This window comes from Convolutriloba macropyga, chromosome 3 (assembly GCF_964194025.1).
Source record: "Convolutriloba macropyga chromosome 3, txConMacr16.3, whole genome shotgun sequence".
NCBI classification, from domain to species: domain Eukaryota; kingdom Metazoa; phylum Xenacoelomorpha; order Acoela; family Convolutidae; genus Convolutriloba; species Convolutriloba macropyga.
Genome location: NC_134470.1, coordinates 21656930 through 21678554, shown reverse-complemented (window position 1 = coordinate 21678554; position 21625 = coordinate 21656930). Strand labels below are relative to the sequence as shown.

At 35.7% G+C, this 21625-nt stretch overlaps 1 protein-coding gene across 4 annotated transcripts in view; it reads left to right on the top strand.

The window, feature by feature from the left end:
* Positions 1 to 21625, top strand: part of LOC142336059 (G protein-coupled receptor kinase 5-like) — a 101162-nt gene that overhangs the window by 23998 nt on the left and 55539 nt on the right. For all 4 annotated transcript variants that reach the window (XR_012758885.1, XM_075384555.1, XM_075384557.1 and 1 more), the window contains exon 4: positions 17781 to 17944. Coding sequence is in view for 3 of the 4 variants with exons in the window: in XM_075384555.1 (XP_075240670.1) it covers positions 17781 to 17944 (164 nt within the window). In the remaining variant the exon portion in view is untranslated. The remainder of the gene's footprint in view (positions 1 to 17780; positions 17945 to 21625) is intronic.

Genomic DNA, 21625 nt, shown 5'->3' with positions numbered 1-21625 from the left:
TTTTTTGTTTAATAGCCGCACAGCGATAGCTGGTGCTATTGTTGGCCTTCTCTTTTTACAATTCAAACAATTTGAATTGTATTGGGGAGCTTTGTTTTTTTTAAGATGTGTTCACACATTTTTCAATGACTTTGATCTTTCAAAACGGGATAAACAGGTAATGCTGTTTTTGAGCTCAAAATGTTGCAATTTTTCGTGTTTTTTGTGATTTTTTTTTGTTTTAGTCTTATGTTGAAATTTTTGAAAAATGATGAAGGCCTTTTGCGAGACAAAATAACTTGTTTTGACCATTTTATGAGCTATATGTTTTGGTACTACTAGTACAAACATGGAAAATTATACTGATTTTTGCAATTTTTTTCAAGTTTTTTGAAAATTTTGTCATTTTTTGAGTTTTTCCAGCTTCAGGGGCCGCGAAATGTCCTTTGTGCTTTGACAATATAGCAGTGCATGGTTTTTAGTAGTAATGATTTGGTTTTCAACATTTAAATGCCTCAAAATTTGGCATTTTTTAAATAAAAATTGCAATTTTTTCAAGGTTTCCTAAAATTTTTGTCAATTTTTGATATTTGTCCATTCTCAAGTGCCAGAAAGTTTAATCCACGGTCTAATTAAAAGTTAATGCATGGTTGTTAAATTAGATGGATTTGTTATCAACAATTTAGCTTTCCGAATTTTAGAAATTTTTTGATAAAATTTGCAATTTTTTTCAAGTTTTTTAAAAACATAAGTCTAATATTGAAGGGTTCTTGCCTCAGTAGCCAGCTAAACTTATCCAGGGTGTGATAATATTGTAGATAACTGCTAGGGGGCAATTGAACGGTTTTCAACATTTTAAAAGAACAAATTTCTATTTTTTGAAATAAGAGATTTTTTCTTCCTATTTTTTGCCTATCGATCTTTGAGCCAATGAATTTTTAATGCTTGTAATTGGGTTAATGTATAGCCTCTCGAGACACAGAAATGATTTTGAAGATATTAATATCATAATTTTCAGGAAAATTCTGTTAAATTTTGCAATTGATTTTCATTTTTGATTTAATCGATCTTCAAGGGCCAATGAATTTTTTCAGGTCATGCAGATAAAATACTGGACCGATTTCAAAAACAAAATTTGATCTTGAATTTTTTTTTGAAATGGGTATATTTAAAGAGATGAAATTTTGCCTAAGGGGTAAAAGATTCAAGAGTTTAATAATGAGTATATTTTTGTTTAGTTTGTTCGGTTGTTTTAGTTTCTCATTTTGTTAGATGATTTTGTTTGTGCTTTGGCGGGCATCGATCAATTGATCTGCAGGCAGAGTACTTCTAAGATTTTATTCGTTTCTTTGAATTGTATTTCAGGACTTGTCCTGCTATGTTTTTTATTTCGTCGTCGCGATTTCTGTTACGACCATATGACGTCACAACCACTTCAAATTTGCTTTTTGTTCATTCGTTCTTGCAATTTCAACTGAAGTGCAGGCGTGATGTCATTTTTGCTCTTAGTGGAGCTTTGTCACGCCCCTATTTCGTCCCTCATAGTTACGTGATGATATTCCTTAAAATATCCATAAATAATTGCTAATATTCATTTAGTTTTAAGGCCATATATAGCTAGTATTTCCATCTAGGCCTGTAACCCCTAATTTGTTTATGTTTATGAAAAGCAACCGCAGAGTGACAGTTCATAGATAAATATATCAAGTGCCTAAAAGCCTCAATATTTACTTTTTTGAGTTTCTTGAAGACAAAATCACATAATTAGTAAACAACTTTATGAGAGATTATGTACTTGCTGAAGTTATTATTCTGATAAAGTAGGTGCTAATAAGGAATTTGTATATGTACATAACAAACATCAAGAGACGTACAAAAGCAGGAAATTGCCCAACTTGAAAATCAGTAAATATTTGCGAAGGACCAATACAACTCGAGGCACAGTCCTGCGGAAGCCACTATCACTAGAACACCGGAGAAACAACCTGACAATCAGTTGCTTAACATCTCATAAAACTTGACAAAACTTGAGAAACTTCTTATTGAAAGTTATTGAATAATTAGTGCTGAAATAATTTAAGGTTGAACTGGATATTTTCTCTAAAACTCCAAGTTTGAGCCAACTTCATTAAAGTTGAAATCACTACCAGTAAAGCTCTAAAATACAAGGCAAACTAGTGGATATATCGCACATCCGAACCGCTCAATAAAAGGCTATCACTAGCTAAATTTATTCAAAATATATCTGCTAAAAATCGCACTGTGAAACATCAAAATAAGTCCTTGTAAAATGACAATTATTCTGATAATTTGCTTCAAATATTTACCTCATTAACACCATATATAAACCCCTTTAAAAATTTGTGCGTAACATGGTGACAGGAGTTACTAACTGTTTCCCAGTTTAACGGACCGAAACTCCGAATAATTCTTTGATTAATTTGTTATTTTCTTCTTTCTTTTGACAAATTCGTTATTTTCTTCCACTTCATTACTTTAACAGCCTTCAATCAGCATCCAGCACTTCCTTTCCGAGCAAGACGATAATGCAGAAAGCAGTAACAAAGGAAAGAATGGGTGGAAACTGTGTTTGTGTCTCTGTGAACTAATTGCAACAACAATTCAAAAGTGCTTGAGAGGGCAATAACTGGAACAAACTCAACAACAGCCGCCACAACGGACCAAAATAACACAAGGTATTTGCAAACGAGGATATTGTGAGTAATTAAATTTGTAAAATTACTTTCTGGTGCTTTTTTTTATGTCAATTTATAAAGAACACATCCTCCTCGCTATTAACATCCGTAAAAAACATAACATCAACACTGACTGCCAAATAACCTCAGAATAAGCTAAATTACTGAAACCATAACCTAATAATTAACTAAAAGAGGGCAAAACAAAAATTTAAACAGAATAATAAAATTATTTTTTCCCCACCCAGCTCCGGAGGTTAATGAATCAAACAGTGACTTCGGTCATTATGCTGTTGACTATCTGAGTGCAGCTTCCACAAGGCCTGTGCGGTCGTGGTCCCCACGAGTTTTCCTAGACTAAGGGGCACTCTTTAGAGGTGAGACTTCGGCGGCCCATGCGGCTTTAACGATATAAGTCTGACGATTCGACCGGAGCTTTAGGAATAGGCTTATAAGCAGCCCTTCTTTATTGTTTTCTGAACGAATGGTTTCAGTATTTTCTTTTCTGATATTCTTGTGCTATTCATTTAACTGTCCTCATCTCGTAAAATCCCTTAATCTATCCATTAAGTTAAGTTAAGTGTGCTATTTAATACTTTAGAACGAAAGTAAGACTGATTGGACAATAACTATATAATCTAAACGGGTAAAAAGCAAAATGGCACATGCACAAATCAACATCACACCCTTCTCTGTATCAGAAACGGACAATCTCAACGACTTCGAACAACTAATAACAGGTGTAATCGGAGTTGCAGCAATCGCAGTCGCGCAACAAGCGAATTTTCTGCAATTACACTTAAAAGGAGATGCTTTACGATACTTTCTGACCCTACCAGAGGCTACCAGACTAGTTTTTGAGGATAGTATAACAGCTCTAAGAAATGGATTCACACAAGACGACTTGAGAGAGATCAGAATAATAAAGTTAGAAAACCAAAAATTTAATCCAAAAACTGATACAGTGAAAAATTTCTCAGTAAATTTGAGAACAGAAGCAAATAAAGCATATCCAGCACCTGAAATAGTAGTAGCGCCAGCAGGAGCAGGTGACCCAGCGGCTCGTAGATTCGAAAGAGAGACAGCAGCAAGAGATTCTGCCCTTCAGATGTCAGAAAATCGAAAAAACGAGCAAATAAAGCGCTTCTTCATTAAGTCTATGCCAAATTGGCTTAAGCCTAAGCTGTTAGAAAGGCCAGATACTGATACAATTGATCAATTATGCACCTTAGCTAGCCAACAGATTGCAATAAGGGAGATGTGTAATAAAGAAGAGTACTTTGATGACGGATTTAATGAAATAACAGAATCAAACACAGATAAAATGTTGAAAGCAATAACTGTTATCTCCAATAATCAGAAAGAACTTGAAAAGAAACTTCTGCAGAAAGCAGCATCTAAAAATGAGCCATCAGAACAAGGCCCAGTAAACATCTTCACCCCACATTACCCACAACAAGTCTACAGACAAAGTTATAGACAAAACTTCCGCCCCCAATATCAAAATTATCAATCAAATTACCGTCAATATCAGCCCAATTATCGTCAATCTCAGCAAAACTATCGGCTCCAGCAACAGTATCACCCCGTGCTAATAATTACCGAGAGTGTAGACAACAATTTAATACCCCTAGACCATTTTATCACAACCAACAGCCACAAACTCGGAATTATTGGACTGAACCTTCAGATAGTCCCCCATTTGTTCACCCAGCTTATGTAAATAGATCTATTTACCGGTTTCCAACAAAAAAATACCCCTCAAAACCTTCTTAAACAAGGAATAGTTTATGATAGCCCAGCACCAGCACAGGACCGATATGGTATGCAACAAGCAAAAGAATTTAGTCGCGCTGGCGCACTTCAAAGTAGAAATATGAGAGGTATGAAATACCCATTTAATCAACAAAAAAACTAATAAAGCCACCCAACTTTAAAAAAAATAAAAATTATAAAAACTCAGTCAATTACTATAACGAAAGCACGTCTAGTCCTAGTTTAGATAAAGTAATAGAACCAGTTTATAATAAAAGTAACAAAAAGCGTAGAAAACGCAAAAGTAATAATAATAATAGTAAAGTGAATAATTTTGTGCAACTCCCAACATAAGTACCTCAACCCACACCAAAGCCAGTAACACATGTTCAGCAATTCTTCAGCATTGTCCCGCTTTTGGGCAGAACATTATCCTATGTTAAAGTCAAATTTAATGGAGAATTAGATAGACGCGCACTAATTGATACAGGAGCATTTGCAAATGTGATAAGCCGCGAGTTTTACAAGGAACTTATTAACACAAATATTAATTCAATAACAGAAATAGAAAAGCCAAATCTAGATAAAGTTAAAATGGCAAACGGTAATATAGTTAAAATTGATAAAGCAATTAAAGTTACATTTAAATTGGGCACACAAACATTCACTGAAGACTTCCTTGTTTTAATTGTCACAACTTCTGTAATATTAGGCAATCCATTCTTTGTTAAACATAAAGTTAGCATTTGCCCAGGACAAAGCTACATTAAATTTCCTGATCAAACTCTGCAAATAAATGAAATAAAGCCAGAAAAGCAACCCAGAAGGGTAGTAAAGCGTAAAAAATTTGGAGTTTATACACAGAAAAAGCAAGTATTACAGCCAAATCAACAAGCAGTACTAGAATGCAAGCTTCAGGGCAAACTAGAATCATTTACTGACCTTTGTGGAGTAATCATGCCAAACGAAATCTTTGAAAAAGATAGCGAAGTAATATTAACGTCCTCTTTAAGTAAAGTTGCTGAAAATAATATTCTTTACATCTATGTCTTGAACATTACTGACCACCCAATTACCATAAATAAAGGCAAAGAAATAGCCAAATTCTCGTTCTTAACGTCTGATCAAGCTGAAAAGTTGTTAGAAGTAGATCCTCAATTAATAAATGTAGCAAAAATGAGTGAAAATTATTTAACAGAAATAAATCAACTAATTCAAGTCACAGATATGCCAAAAAGAAAGGCTCAACCAGCAAAGCCGGCTCCAGAATATGAAAAATTGTGGTTCCCAACGCCTTAAACGTGCCCTGATCCGACGAATTTGTCGCCCCTGCAGAGAGAAATATTTGAGCAACTGCTAAAACTGCAAGAAATGGAGAAATTAGATCCAAAGGGTAATCATCAGGATAAAATCACCTTTTTGAGCAAGTTTCCGTGGGAAAAATCGGCCCTCAATGATGAGCAAAAAGCTGTAGTAGGCGAATTATTAGTTGAATACAGTGATATCTTTGCAAAACATAGATTTGACGTCGGGTATAATACAGATTTGAAAATAAAGTTAACTCCAGAAAGAAGCATACCAATTTATGAACAAAGCCCTCCAACGCCTATCCATCTGAGAATTGAGCTACAAGTAGAACTAGCATTAATGCATTACTACGGACTAATAACAGCTTTGTCTCAATCAAGATATAGTAGTCTGCTTTTCGCACAACGGAAAAATTCAGGAAGACTTAGACTATTAATTGACTTGAGAAAAGTAAATCATTTGCTGAAAAACGATTGTGAATACAAATTTCCCAATTTCGAACATGAGTGATGCAATAAACTACTTTAACGGGAAAAATTGTTTACGAAACTTGATAGTTCTCAAGCATACCACTGTGTGCAAATGGCAGACGATGTATCAGTGCAACTGCTAGCATTTAACTTTGCTTCGAGAACTTATGCTTATAAATGTCTTGCCCAAGTATTGAATAAATCAGTAACTGGATTCAGCTCATTTATTAGACATTACTTGGACCCATGCTTAGCCTCAGGGAATTTTACCCAGTTTATGGATGATATTGGAAATGCAGTAACAAGTTTTTAACAATTGGTACCCGCTTTGCGAGAAATATTTATCTGTATACGTCAATCAGGACTGAAACTGTCGCCCGAAAATTGTGAAATGGCAACAGATACAATGAAATTCCTTGGAAATAACATCGGTGCAGAAGGAATATCACCAGAAAAGTCGAAAATAACTAAATTCCTTGATAAATTTAAAATGCCGAAAACAACAAAACAGGTAGAACGACTAATCGGCTTCACGCAATTCTTCCGCATTTACATCCCTAACCTAGGTAAAAAACTAATGTCATTTTACAAGCTCCTGAAGAAGGATGCAGTAATAGAAACCACAGAAGAACTTGTAAAAGCATTAGAAGTAATAAAGAAGGATTTAATGGAAGCAACAAATGTAACATTGCGATTGCCAAAACCAGGCTTGCAGTATGTAATTTTTTCTGACGCTAGTTACCACGGTGCAGGTTGTGTACTAATGGTGGAAGACTATGTAAATGAAACAGCAACGAAAGAAAAGAAAACATACGCTCCCGTATCGTTTCGATCGCATTTGTTTAACGCCACACAAAGTTTTCAATTTATTACAAAGAGTTCCTAGCTTTGTACTACGCGCTGGACTATTTTTCGCTCTACATTTGGGGATCAAGTAAACAAGTAATTATACGAACTGACAACAAAAGCCTTACACAATTCTTTCAGTCGAAAGTAATACCGCCATCTCTTTGGAATTTTTTAGACAGAATACTCGCCTTTAATATAGTAATTGCTCACATTCCCGGACGTGCTAATTATGCAGCAGATTTTCTCTCTAGAATGGAGAACGATAAAACAGCGACAAAGTCTTTAATTTTAACGGATAGAATTCCAGTTAGAGAAATAGAAATAGACACAGAAGCCCAGAATCCTGACATTGAACTAAATGTGTTATTTGATATTGAAAATTTCGACGACGAAATTAATAGTGCTGAACTTGACGTCCTTAAAAAACTCGGAGTTTATGAAGATTACAAAAAGAAACAGAATAATTTACCAATCACAGAAATACAAGGTCGATTAAAACTTAAAAGAAAACAAGAAATAAATTCAATTGAGTATCCAAATCCATTAGATGAGTTCCCAGATCTTACAGACTACTTAATTAGCCTCAATTTAGCAGAAGAGCAGCAAAAAGATACAGACATTAGAACAGTAATAAACTGGATTCAACAAAATAATCAACAACCAGATTTAAAGTATGCTTCAACCAATTTAAAAAAGTATTACAAACATTTAAATAGATTAATTCTTGAAGGAAATGTCTTATACCAGAATTTTTATGATGATACTGGAAAAGTACTTCATAAACAATTCTGCGTACCTAAGCATTTGTGGAAAGAGACTATATATAGGCTCCAGAATTCACAAACAGCAGGTCATTTAGGCATCAAAGCAACAATTCAGGAATTTAGAAAGCGATTCTATTACCCAGGTTTCACCGAACATTTCATTAGTTTCATCAAAAACTGCCTTGCTTGTCTCCAAATGAACAGAGTTCCAAAAAGCCACATCACACCAAAATTGCAACCAGTCAGTTCACTACAATCATATCCAGGAGATATGCTACAAATTGATTTAGTAGGCCCCCTAAAGTCCTCGCAATATAAGTATGTTTTGATTGGAATAGATGTATTTACAAAGTACCTATTCCCAGTTCCGTTAACCAATTGATATGCTGATACAGTAGCTCGAGAACTAGTTAAGGTGTTCTTCCAACACAGCTACATTCATTCCTCAAACAGTACTTAGTGACTTAGGAACAAACTTTACTTCAGAATTAATGTCAGAATTAGCAAGTTTATTAGAATTAAAGCTGAAGCATGCCTCATTAAGCACCCTCAGACCATTGGAGCAGTAGAATGATCTCACGGACCACTAAAACGAATATTGAAGCTCAATACTGAGGAACAATGGAAAGATTGGCATAAATATGTTCCATTAGCAACATTCATTCATAATACTTCTTATCATTCAGCGACAAATTGTTGTCCTTCAACTTTATTCCATGGCAGAGAACCTATAAAGCCCCTTCACATTAGGTTCTTCAGAAAAGTAATGGATGCAGTAGCAGTAAATTCTGATTTTGTAAATGAACTGCAAGGTGCCATGATGCAAAAGTTTGGAGAAAACAAAGAAAAACTAACGACTGCATACTTGAAGTATAAAAAGTATTATGACCAAAAAGCCTCAGCAAAACCAGTTCCGGAGCAATCATTCTGTTTACTTTCGAATCCTAAGCTACTAGAACAGTCAACAGTAATAGCTTCCCAAGTTCAGAAATGGCTACCGCTGTATAGAGTGGAAAAAGTCCTTACTGACTCTAATTACATCATTCGAAAAGTAAATACGATTTACACACAATGTGTTCACTGTATCAGATTGAAACCAATTAAGCCAAGTGAAACCCCTGAAGACCTTGAAGTAATTAATCCTGTAAAATTTCAACCTGATCCATCAAGACGGCAACACATGGAACCAGATCTTTTCGACAAGCACATTCCGGAATTGATTAGTGAACAGGAAAAGGAAGTCCATCAATCAAAAACAGTGAAACCAGACCCAGTCAGAGTGACCATAAACGTCCCCCTAGGTGGACCAGCAGCAGGACCTGCACCACCAAGGGTAGCAGCACCAGTACATCTTCCGGTGTTTGATTCTTCAAGCTCAGATGAAGCACTCCCAAACTTATTCGATGAGACTAGCAGTTCAGATAAAAATCTAGCTGACCTGAACCTAGATGCTGAACAAATAGCAGCAATACCGGTTGATCCACTAATTGCTGATGAAATTCGACAGCATGAACCAGAAAATCGTGTTCCTCTAGTATCATCCTCATCAGATGATGAAATGTTCTTACCTTCCCAACAGTCCCAACCATCAATAGTACCATTAGATGTTGAATCGCCTCCAGAAACACATGAAGAACAATTTGCAATAACTGACAGAAAAATAAGAGCGCTACCTTATAATCCTAAACGAAAACCAGAGAAAAGTGCATTCAAATCACTAGACTACCAACAGCGAAAAAATGTACGCGGATTTAAATGCGATAGAGAAATAATGTTGCATGAAGAAGATAGAACAAACCCTTACCTAACCAACCAAGTTAGAAGATCAGGCAGTCCTAGACCAAAAAATGCATGTGCAAGATTGGAACAAGAAGAAAAATGTGAAGCAATAAAAGCATCAGCACAAGCATCAAAACAATCAAATACACCAAGTAGAGACAAAATTAGATCAAGTTAGAGCTAGTATAGCAACATATTCAGGGAAAAAGTCCAGCAGTTCAGCAAACAAACCAGTAACCAGATCTCAAACAGAAAACTCTTCACCAGGCTCTTCAAATCAAAACTTAAATCATTTTAGCCAAGAAATAAATGCAATATATCTAAGTTCACCAACAGATATCTTATACTCTCCACACTCTTTTGCACACTGTATATCAGCAGACCTTGAAATGGCAAAGGGATTAGCCCGAGAAGTCAAAAGCTGGTAACCAGCAGCCCCAAGTGCAATCAGACTTAGATATCCACCAGATATTGGCTCAGTTTTATTCTACGTTGACCCCATTTCCGAACGTTATATCTTTAGTTTAGTCATCAAATTTAGGTACTAGCACAAACCCACATACGAATCTGTATTAGCAAGTCTTTATGAGCTGAGAGAATTAGTAATAGATGCAGGAATTTCACACTTAAGTCTTCCAAAACTCGCCAGTGGCTATGATAAATTAGATTTTAACATCATTTTTGAGCTTATATGTCAAGTCTTTGACCCTCTACCCATAACCATCTACATCCACTAGCATGAACAGACCCAGTACAGTCCAGCAGTACCCTCTATTTGTCCCTAAAGCCCAACAAGCCTGAGCAACGTAGCCCTAAAGTCCAAAAATTGCCCAAAATCAGAAAAATTTTGACCCCAAAGCCTAGTTATTTTGATATATCTCAAGAAACACTTGTCCGAACCTGGATTAATCTATTGTTTTGTAAAGCCCTCATCCAGTAGAAGCGATTCCAGCTATAATTGACCCCTTCCGACGCGTTCTAAGTACTCAAATCTTAGCCCAAATTTGACCCTTTCAAAAATCCTAGGTTCACTTCAGAAAAATAGTCATAAAATTGGGAAAAATGCGCCGATCATCCCAAACTTTTGCGCTGCAGTATTTTTCAACCCGAAGAACCGACTTGCAAATTTTGAAGAGATTTGAACTTTAAAAATTGAGTGATGCTGGAGCCCCCGATTTTTGGCACTTTTCGAATCCGCATGAATTCAATCATAACTCCTACAAAAACCCCCAATTGACCTATTTTATAGCCCTAGAGCATCTTACTGCTCAAGCTTGACATCCCAGTACCCAAAAATCCCGTCAAAAATTAATAAACGTTGAGTTATGACAAAAATATCGAACCCTACCAAAATGCGTAAAATTGATTAAAATGTAGTGTAAATTATACCCCATACATACGCCAAATACTGTCCCAAATGCCTCTAGCAGCCACTCCGAGCTACCACCCCATGGTACAACGTCAAACAACCATAAAAACCCAATATTGCCAAGTATATGTTGAAAAATGACGAAAAAACGAAAATTGCGCTTCTGCTTCAATTCACTGCTTCAAAAACTTTATTTCCCACCTGACCCGATTAAAGCCACTTATACCCCCTACAACCCTAGTGCAACCCCCCCACTAGCCTTGTAGTACCATAAAAACCAGCCCCGTCCCATCCCAGTATCAACCATGAAGACTTAAACCCAAATCAGCTCTGAAATTGCCACAATTTTCTCAGAAAAAATTCAGTTATCTCTCACTAAAGTCAAAATTATTAACTTCTGACAGCAATTAACCAAACCATCAGCACTCGCAAACCTTTATCTCTCAGAATATGCAATCCCAGCCCCCTATTGCCAATACAAGCTGAGAAAAGACTGCCAAAGTAACGAAATTCACAAAAAATCGAGTGTAATTTCTGAAAAAAGTGATCAAAAATGCATCTTAAAACCAGAATATGCCCAATTTTATTGTTTATTCAGTTAGCCCCTCATGAGCAGTCCAACCATAGCAATATCAATTTTTTTGAACAAGTTTTTTATAGCCTCATAGCCAATAACCTATCCCCTATCTGAGCCTTTTCAAAAAACCCAGGTTCACTGCAGCAAAAACGTTATAACTCGTTAAAAAATGGTTGAAACTGTCCAAATTTTTGCGCTGCATGGTTTTTGGAGCCGATAAAGCGATTCACTAATTTTGAGCTCAATTGAAGCAATTTAAAAATTGAGTGACGCTGGGGCCCTCAATTTTGGAGACTTTTTGAAAATTTACGGACATGTTCATAAAATTATAAATATTGATCGAAAACCCAATATTATTAGCTTAAAACAATTGTATGCTCAAGCTCTACACGCCCATATTAAAAATATTGAAAATTGTTCAGTAAAATGTTGAAATAATAGCAAAAAACTGAAGCCTACCAGACTCTTCTCAATTTCGTCAAAATAGAGCCAGATTTAGACCAGAAAAATAGTACCAAATAGCCGACTTATGAGCCCATATCCAATATTCAGTCTCCCTAGTAGTTGTCCAAGACTAATAACAATACAATTGCACAGAAGTTCATAAATGTTGACAGAAGTAAAAAAAAATCGAAATCTGCACATCTTTGACCAAATTTAGTCCAAAATTCTAATGTGAAAAACTCAACACAATGACCTCAAATCATGTATCAAACTGCACCAATAGCTGCCACCAACATAGTACTCACCATAGTATGACCCTCAGTTACCGTCAAAAATCAATCATCTCCAACCTATGTCAACTTATGCACCAAACATGACGCACCTCAAATAAAAATCTAGCAAATTCTACGAAAAAACTGAAACAAAACACATGTTAATCACTTCCAAAGCTACCAAAATGCTACCCTGATAGCCACAGATATCAGTACTAACAGTTAGCACCTGATTTAGGCCACTAGAACATCACCAGACTGACACATTTCTTGCTAAAGTTCAATTAGTGGAAAAATCACGCCTGAAAATTAGTATTTTGGACTCAAAAATCAATGTTCTTACCCAATAAATAGCTTCAAACCCTATAATTCAGTAATATACATTAATACCAAGCATAGACAGTACCATTTCAACCATTCAATACCGATAATGTATGAACAGCGACAACTTATTCAGACCGAAATTTGATGATTCAAAAATAGCCAGGTTCAGATCACGAAAACAGTCATAACTTTGCGAAAAAAGCTCAAATTGCGCCAAATTTTTGCGCTGCAGCGTTTTTTGAGCCACTGAAGTGACCTGCCAATTTTGAGCCCGATTGGAGGAGCAATTTAAAATTGAGTGACGCTGAGGCCCCCGAATTTTCGCATTTTTCGTTTTCTCAAACATGAATAAAAAAGTTGACCAAAAAGTGTTCCAAAACCTGAATTTATTGCATAGTTGCTCCCCGCCAATGTCTACCGAGTGGGCCAAGCCAAAAAATTTGCCCAAAGTTAATAAAAATTGAAAAATTCACATATATGTACCACTAGTCCTGATGCGGAAAAATGACCTATATTACGAAAAAATTACGTGTGAAAATTAGTACCGATTACTCTCCCAAACCAGTTCATATCACACACAGCTGTTGCTAACAACCAGGGTAAGTGTCTAGAACCCTTAGAATCAGTCTATAACCAGTACTTCACAAGTAAAGTAAAGTTAATGCTCAAAAATGAAAAAAGTCATTATATCACCATTCTTGCACTCTCACGAATATGTCATCATATAGCTACGCACTGCCACGAAAACATTACCACATGCTCACCTGCATCACAGCTACTAGCTTTACCAGTAAAACCAAGCATAATTGTTGCATTCCCCAGATATCACTGAAAAACTACCAATGATTGAAAACTACACTACATAGAGATAACAATTGCACTGAAACTAGTTCATTTCCATCGGTGCACCATTCTCGCACAGCACATTCAGGCACTCACTGTTAACACACTCACTCAACCACGTAATCTGGCCAAGAGCAACCTGCCTCTACTCTGACTGACTGTCACTTATTAGTAAAATCATTTACTAGCTGCAACTTTATCCCCTATTTACACCCTGAAAAACTCGAGAAAACATGAAAACACTGCAAAATTCGACCCCCCTAACCACTATCCCCATCATTATACATCCACCTTTCAACCAAATAACTACACTTCAAACATGTTTAAACACCATATTCAATAGTAATATCAATAAACACATCACCACACGACCTAAAAGTAGAGTACACCTGAAACAAATACCACATAAATAAGTGCCAAACTGAGAAAACTAGACATAGAAGCCCGAATCCAGCAGACAAAAGAACAAAGGGAACCACCATAACATGTGATAACAGCGATAGTTGGTCACAAAACCAAAAATATTGCAAAAGTTTCACAAAATGGAGTTCCATTTGAATATTTCACCACAGAGGGAAACTTTCAGCCAAACTTTCAGAGAACAAAACATATTGCTGTCCATGAACTGCACATACAGCACCACAGGTTTCCGTTCATTTTATACTCGAGAGGCAGACAAATTGCCAAAGGCAGTGAAAGACAATGAAAAGGGAAACTGAAGAGCTCGTGCAAAAAGTGATGAAAATTGTTTTTCTTAGACATTTTTCCTTTCTCCCCGAACAGGACCTCAAGCGTCCAAATGCACGACAATAAAGGAAAGAAGCTCCTGGTCTTGCTCTGAGTGAGCAGCCTGACCTAAAACTTATCATCCAGCGAAGAGTGGAGTAACTACCATGCATCGATACAATGCAGTAATCCATAAAGGCTTCAAGGAAAGCCAAAAGGCGGAAAAGTATTGCACGAGTAACATGCATCACTGTAGTTCCTACTCCCGACGACAGCATTACGAATGACAACCACCTGGACAAAGCAATTGACGACCAGAAGAGAAAAACTTCAGACTTCTCCGCAAGAGACATAAGTTTTGTTCATAGGGAGAGCAATCTTCAAGTTTTCCTTCAACTCTTTAACTGTCCAACTAAAAGCGCATCTTCAATTTGAAACAGACAAACTTGATACAGAAGACGAACAAACTACCACAGAAGACGAACAGGACAACAGTGCTTTAACTCGTGAGGAAAGTATATTTTGAGTTCTTGAAAGTCTTAAATAGTTCGACAAGTATTAAACTTTTAACTGATTAAGTGTCCCTTCACTCATTAAGTTCTAACCATTAGTGCTTTAAATAATCGAACCAGTGCCTCAATCCCAGAAATTAACCAGTGCTTTAGCCCACTCATTCAACCAGTATCCTTCTCCTACTCCTTCTCAAAGTTTAGAGCCCTTATTCAGCGAAATAACCAAGATTATTTCTAGTACTAATTCCTGCTATTCTTTAACCTTAACATTAACTTATGTCCTCGCTCTTTTCCTTCTGAATTAGCGCATCTTCACATCCTTAATGTTCCTTTAAAGCCTTTAATCTTGTCCTAACCCTCTTTATTTTAATTTTTATCTCAATTTGTCCTAACTTAAACTTTATTTCTGTTACATTCTTTAAATGTCTTCAACTTAAATGCTTTCATTCCAAACACTTTTCTAAGAAAACATAAATTGGGTGGCTCCAAACAAAAATATATGTGTATCCTCATACGCGTGCAGATTATATGTTTTATGGAAAAAATGGTAGAACCCAGTTCTTTCCCTAAAAGTTTCATGGAAAATTTTCATAAAGTCCGGTAGTGTCACGCCCCTGTTTCGTCCCTCATAGTTACGTGATGATATTCCTTAAAATATCCATAAATAATTGCTAATATTCATTTAGTTTCAAGGCCATATATAGCTATTATTTCCATCTAGGCCTGTAACCCCTAATTTGTTTATGTTTATGAAAAACAACCGCAGAGTGACAGTTCATAGATAAATATTTCAAGTGCCTAAAAGCCTCAATATTTACTTTTTTGAGTTTCTTGAAGACAAATTCACATAATTAGTAAATAACTTTATGAGAGATTATGTACTTGGTGAAGTAATTATTCTGATAAAGTAGGTGCTAATAAGGAATTTGTATATGTACATAACAAACATCAAGAGACGTACAAAAGCAGGAAATTGCCCAACTTGAAAATCAGTAAATATTTGCGAAGGACCAATACAACTCGAGGCACAGTCCTGCGGAAGCCACTATCACTAGAACACCGGAGAAACAACCTGACAATCAGTTGCTTAACATCTCATAAAACTTGACAAAACTTGAGAAACTTCTTATTGAAAGTTATTGAATAATTAGTGCTGAAATAATTTAAGATTGAACTGGATATTTTCTCTAAAACTCCAAGTTTGAGCCAACTTCATTAAAGTTGAAATCACTACTAGTAAAGCTCTAAAATACAAGGCAAACTAGTGGATATATCGCACTTCCGAACCGCTCAATAAAAGGCTATCACTAGCTAAATTTAAAATATATCTGCTAAAAATCGCACTGTGAAACATCAAAATAAGTCCTTGTAAAATGACAATTATTCTGATAGTTTGCTTCAAATATTTACCTCATTAACACCATATATAAACCCCTTTGAAAATCAGTGCGTAACAAGCTTCTTTTTTGTTCATTTGCATGAATAATTTTTTGGTCACACTTGACTTACCTCACTCGTAAAAATGACTTCCTCACTTTGAAATTGATTTTTATTTATTTTAATTCAAAGAGATAAGGTCAAATGGGTGTGTGTCACTCTAAATGGAGGTTGTTAGAGAGCAGCTAATAGAGGCAGCAAAAACTCATTCAGATTCTCAATCAAAATTTAACATATCAGCCTTCAATGAAGAGACGAATTTTTTTGGTCTCTTTTTACTGTTGTTTTGAGACTGCAGATCTACGAAGCTATTGCGGCTATTTTCTGGCAATCTGCCAGCTATGTTTTCAAATGCTTTTTGTATTCTTCAAATTTTTAGTTGCATTTGTGGTCTAGGGTTCAAATTAGTAATTCTCGTTGATTTGGTTGACCTTTGATGGAAGTGGTTTTAATTTGTGATTTTTGATAAAGATAATTGAGCGATTTGAATAAAAAATTTTCCTATTTGCGTCTCTATCTTTTGCATATTTGCGCTAATTTCGTCTGATTTTGCGCTTTTCACTATTTTTTCTTGTTCAATTTTTTATTCAAAGCTATTTTAGAGGTGTTGCTTGCAGTCAGTGAAAGTTTGGCAGGGCACTTCTCAATGAAATATTTCATACAAATTTCTATTTGCTTTTCGGCTTTGTTTTTCATTCTTTGTTTTTAAAATCTGCCAGGTGCTGGGTTGGTGAATGCTTGATCAGAAGCAGTAACAGCAGTTTTTGCAGGATCATGGTTGGGGAGAAGCAAATTGGAAATTTTTGCATAATTTATAGCTTTTTAAATTTCAAGAATGTTTTTTGATGTCGTCCTTCATTTTCTTTACCTCCGTTTTCTCTACATAAAATTTTTAGTTGGTTTTTCTGTCAATTTGTATTCCTTTAATGCAAGAAAATTTATTGTGTAGCATGGTTTTTTGCCAATAGTTGTTCTGAAGTCAAAACTTAAAAAGAAGTTTTTATCGGATGCGATATCATCTGGTGAGATACTCTTTCGTTTTTAATTTTCATGTTCTTGTTTCAAATTGATTAGTATTATTGTGGTTATTTGTTCACATGCGGCAATTTGACTTTGATTTCTTACTGTTTTTTCCCATTTTTACCAGATTTTTTAAATGAGTTTCCCAATCCATTCACAGTCGTTTTAGTTCTTGTTTTTTTTGGTTGAAAAATTCTTTGAATTGGGGGCCAGGACTTGTCCTGCTATGTTTTTTGTTTCGTCGTCTGACTGGTTTCAGGTGAGTCATTTAAGTCGTTTAAATGCTTTCACCTGAAGTGAATTACAACTGACATGTGAATCTACTTTATTGTTTTGAACCTTTCTTGAAATTAAGGGAACTGAGTGACTGAGTATGTCAGTATCTTGCACATCGTTATTCCTTCCTTTGGCATCTGTATAGCTCAGGCACTTTTCAGAATTGAATTAGGAAAGGATCGAAATTTCTCAAAAGTCGTAATCTGAGTGAACATGGGAGTTTGCAAGTGTTCTTATCAATTATTTTGGTTGATTGAACTGTTTAAGAATTCTCATTTTTGCACGTAGCCTTGATGGGAAATTGTCACCAATATTTGATGAGCTACTAGATATAGGTAGAAGATAAAACTACGTCGAAGTTTGTTTGCTGTTGTGTTAAGGCGGCGAGCTCAATAGACCAAACGACAGATCAGCAGGGACTGCCCAAAGACCTCTTCCTAGAGCTGGAACAGTGTGTCATGGAGTTCCTGGCTGATGAGCCATACCACATGTACCTGAACACTTTCTATTTCCACCGATTCCTACAATGGAAATACCTAGAAAGGTAAGCCACTGCAGCCCGTATTCTCACTAAAATTTGCTAATCTTTCCTTCCACGTGATAGAAAAATTATCATATGCTTGTAACATAGAAAACAAATGTCTCTAGCGTCTTAAGTTAAAGTACCGGCATTATGATGCAAACATTGGAATAGAGATAGATAAAAACAGGGAGGCTAGGTTTTGTGCGTTTGCACATAATGTTCCGACCCCGCTTATCCACGTTCTTGGCCTAAATATCTACCAAATCAAGCAGAGATAGGAAAACGGAAAAATAATAAAGGATAAATCATGCTTTGTAATTTAAAACTTGTACTCTCAAATTATGACGTATATACCAGCGAGGCCAATGCCAGACTGGTTATTTGTATTTTCGCTATAATGAACAAAAATTGAGCTGAGCAACAAATTTCACATTTAGAATGGCAAATGAACACCTAATTTTGCATAAGAGCTCAACTTTTATCCAAATTTTACATAAAAATTCAAACACTAAGTTCCTTCAAGAAATAAAGCGTTATGATTATCCAGCATGGTTAACACTTTCAGCATGACTCCGAAAGTTAAAAGTGAGAAAGCACATGCGCTAACTTCGAGCTAATTTCACGCATCCAGATCAAGCTTTGGCGGGTAATTTACACTATTTATATAAGCTGATTTACTACGTATATTTGCCACCCATAATCAAACAACAGTAAATTGATATTCGAAACAGCTGCGTATTCTGCGTGCCCCTCTAACCTCGTCAATAGGTTATGGGCCCAGAAAACTGACAAGTGAGACAAGACAAGAGAAGGGTGGCCTGCTTGAGTGACAACGAAGGACAGAGAAAGAGAGGGTGCCCTGATCAAAAGAGAGTGCCAAAGGCAGGAACAGAAGGAGAGAGAGAGAGAGAGAGAACAATAAAGACACAGAAAGAGAGAGAACAATAAAGACACAGAAAGAGAGAGAGAGAGAGAGAGAGAGAGAGAGAGAAAGAAAGAGAGAGAGAGAGAGAGAGAGAGAAGACAGTGTGTGAGAGAGAGAGAGAGAGAGAGAGTCAAACTCTGAAACTGTTGATTTAGTGAATTAATTTTATGCTTGATATTTATTAAGTTAAAGATTCCAGCGCGCGTCAAAGTTTGATTACGGGTGTGCGGAAACCACTCGTGATTTAACAAAAAAAACGGTCGATTGAAACAAAAGAGGGTCGATTAAAAGAGTCCGTTTACTAAAAGGTGTAAAATCTATCTGTAAAACAGATTGAACTTGTAAAAGCGATTTTGGTCAGAATCCCTGCAGGGCATGTAACATTGTGTAAACCATTAAAAGCGATTTTGGTCAGAATCCCTGCAGGGCATGTAACATTGTGTAAACCATTCGAGAAACATATGAAAAGCTGCAATATGGTTGATTATAGTAACAGCATATTAAAAGGTGATGCATAGAAAGCTTGCTTGAAGAATTTTGCGAAAATTGGCCCATGCGTAAGAGAAAATTTAAGCTAGTGTTTGATAAATTATCTGGAGGATCCGTCCTCTTTGTGCTTAGTCTCAGTGGGGGAATCAGTGGCTATATTGGTCAATGTCCACTCCAACTTTGTCAAGGATACTACATTCTCAAACAAAATGGGTCATCTTTTATACTAAGTAGACAGATTTTCTCATATAGCTTTTGAAGAGCAGTGCTTTCTACAAATTTTTTATTTTTTATAGTGACGATTTTTTTGCAGAATCTGCTTTGCTATTCAAAACTTTTAAGTAGAGGTCGAAAGGTTTCATAAATAAAAGGTGTCTGGTGGCCAATAGTTTTACTTTTAAAAGACGTTTATGTGTGTTTTCCAAATTCTAAGTTACTTTTGCTTTTAAAATTAAGATGATTTGTTGAAACAAAACAAGAACTGTTTGATGTTCTTTAATTTAGTTGTCTAAGTTGTTTGTTCGATTAGCGTACAATCAGTTTTTAACTTTAATTTTACCTTGTTGAACGTTTAAGTTTCATTTTCAAAAGTTTTCTTAACACACAATAATAGCTCAACTTCTTAAGCATGAATAGCAAAACAATTGATAAACTTTTCTTTAGCGGTAAAGAAGAAGACTTTGTCTATTTTTCTGAGCAGTTTGAGGCACGAATGTATATTTTGAAGTTGAATAAAATTCTTGACGGCGCTGTAGGATATAGGGATTTTATACCTACGCTGAGGGGACGACCTTCACAGGAGCAAATTGATGCGGCCGATAGAAAGGGAAAACAGATTTTTGACGAAAAACAAATGGCCTTTTGGTATGAACTTGGTCAGTGCCTCGACAAAAAGTCAGTTTTATTTTTGCGACCATATAGGGGAAAAGGATCTGAAGCTTGGAGCGTGTTGTGTAAGAGGTTTAAAAGTTTTGAGAGGCCGCGTTTACAAAAACTAATATCTGATTTAACAAATTTGAGAAAATACAATAACGAAAGCATAGTAGACTATATTACTAGAGCCGAGGACATGCAATTGAACCTTTCCGAAGTCGATGAGTCAATAAGTGGAAAAATGTTTGTCTCGATACTTTTGAAGGGACTTCCTCGTGAATTTGAAAGTTTTTGTACTCTGGTAAAATATGGTCAAGATAAAACCTTGGATGAAATTAAACGTGATTTGATAAATTTTGAAACTGAGAAACGCAACGACAGAAATACAGAGAAATCAGAATCCGTTTTCTTTACCAATGATCGAACTTGTTTTAATTGTCACAAGAGGGGGCATATTGCAAAATTTTGTCGTGCACAACCATCGGAACCTAACAAAGAGAAACCTAATTCAAAAATAACTTGTTTTAAGTGCAAAAAAATTGGACAAATTGCCAACAACTGTTTTACTTGCAAAAAATTTGAATCCCATGCAATGAAAAATGAACGAAAAAATAATTCGAAAGCAAGTCAAAATTTAGTATCGGAGGAACAAGAAGAGGAAAGTTTTAGTTTTTTCTCGAGTGAGAATTGTGTTGACACCAAGATTTTATCATTGACTCTGGTGCAACAAACTACATGATTAAAGATAAAAGTACTTCTGCTAACCTGGATGAAATTTTTTCGGGCATAATTCACAATGCCAACAAAACGCACTCTGCAATATTAGGAAAAGGGGATGTTGAGTTTTTCGCTAAGAATAGCAATGAAGAATTGAAAAAAATTGTTTTAAAAGATGCTATATTTCTACCTGATAACTCAAAAAACTTAATTTCTGTTTCAAAACTTAGAGAAGTGGATGTCGATGTTTCTTTCGGTGAAAAACTTGAACTGGTTTTTAATAAAGTCTCGTTTCCTTTTGAAGTTGAAAATGGATTGTTTGTGTGGAAAATTTTTCCTTGTTCTAATGAAAATTGCTTTAATGTTGACAGTTTACAAATGTGGCATGCAAAGATGGGACATAACAATTTTTCTGATTTGAAACGTCTGCCAGAATTTGTTGAGGGTATGAAAATAAGTAATTCAAATATTGAGTGTTGTGAAGTTTGTGGGTTAATTAAGTCGAAAAAACAGCCTGTTCCCAAAGATTGCATGACAAGAGCGAAAGAAACTTTGGACATTTTGCATACAGATGTCTTAGGAAAAATTTCTCCTCAAGCCGTTGATGGCCATTGTTATGCCATTGGATTTGTAGATAGTTTCAGTCGTTTCTCAAAAGTTCATTTTGTGAAAACAAGAGACGAGGTCTTGGATAAGTT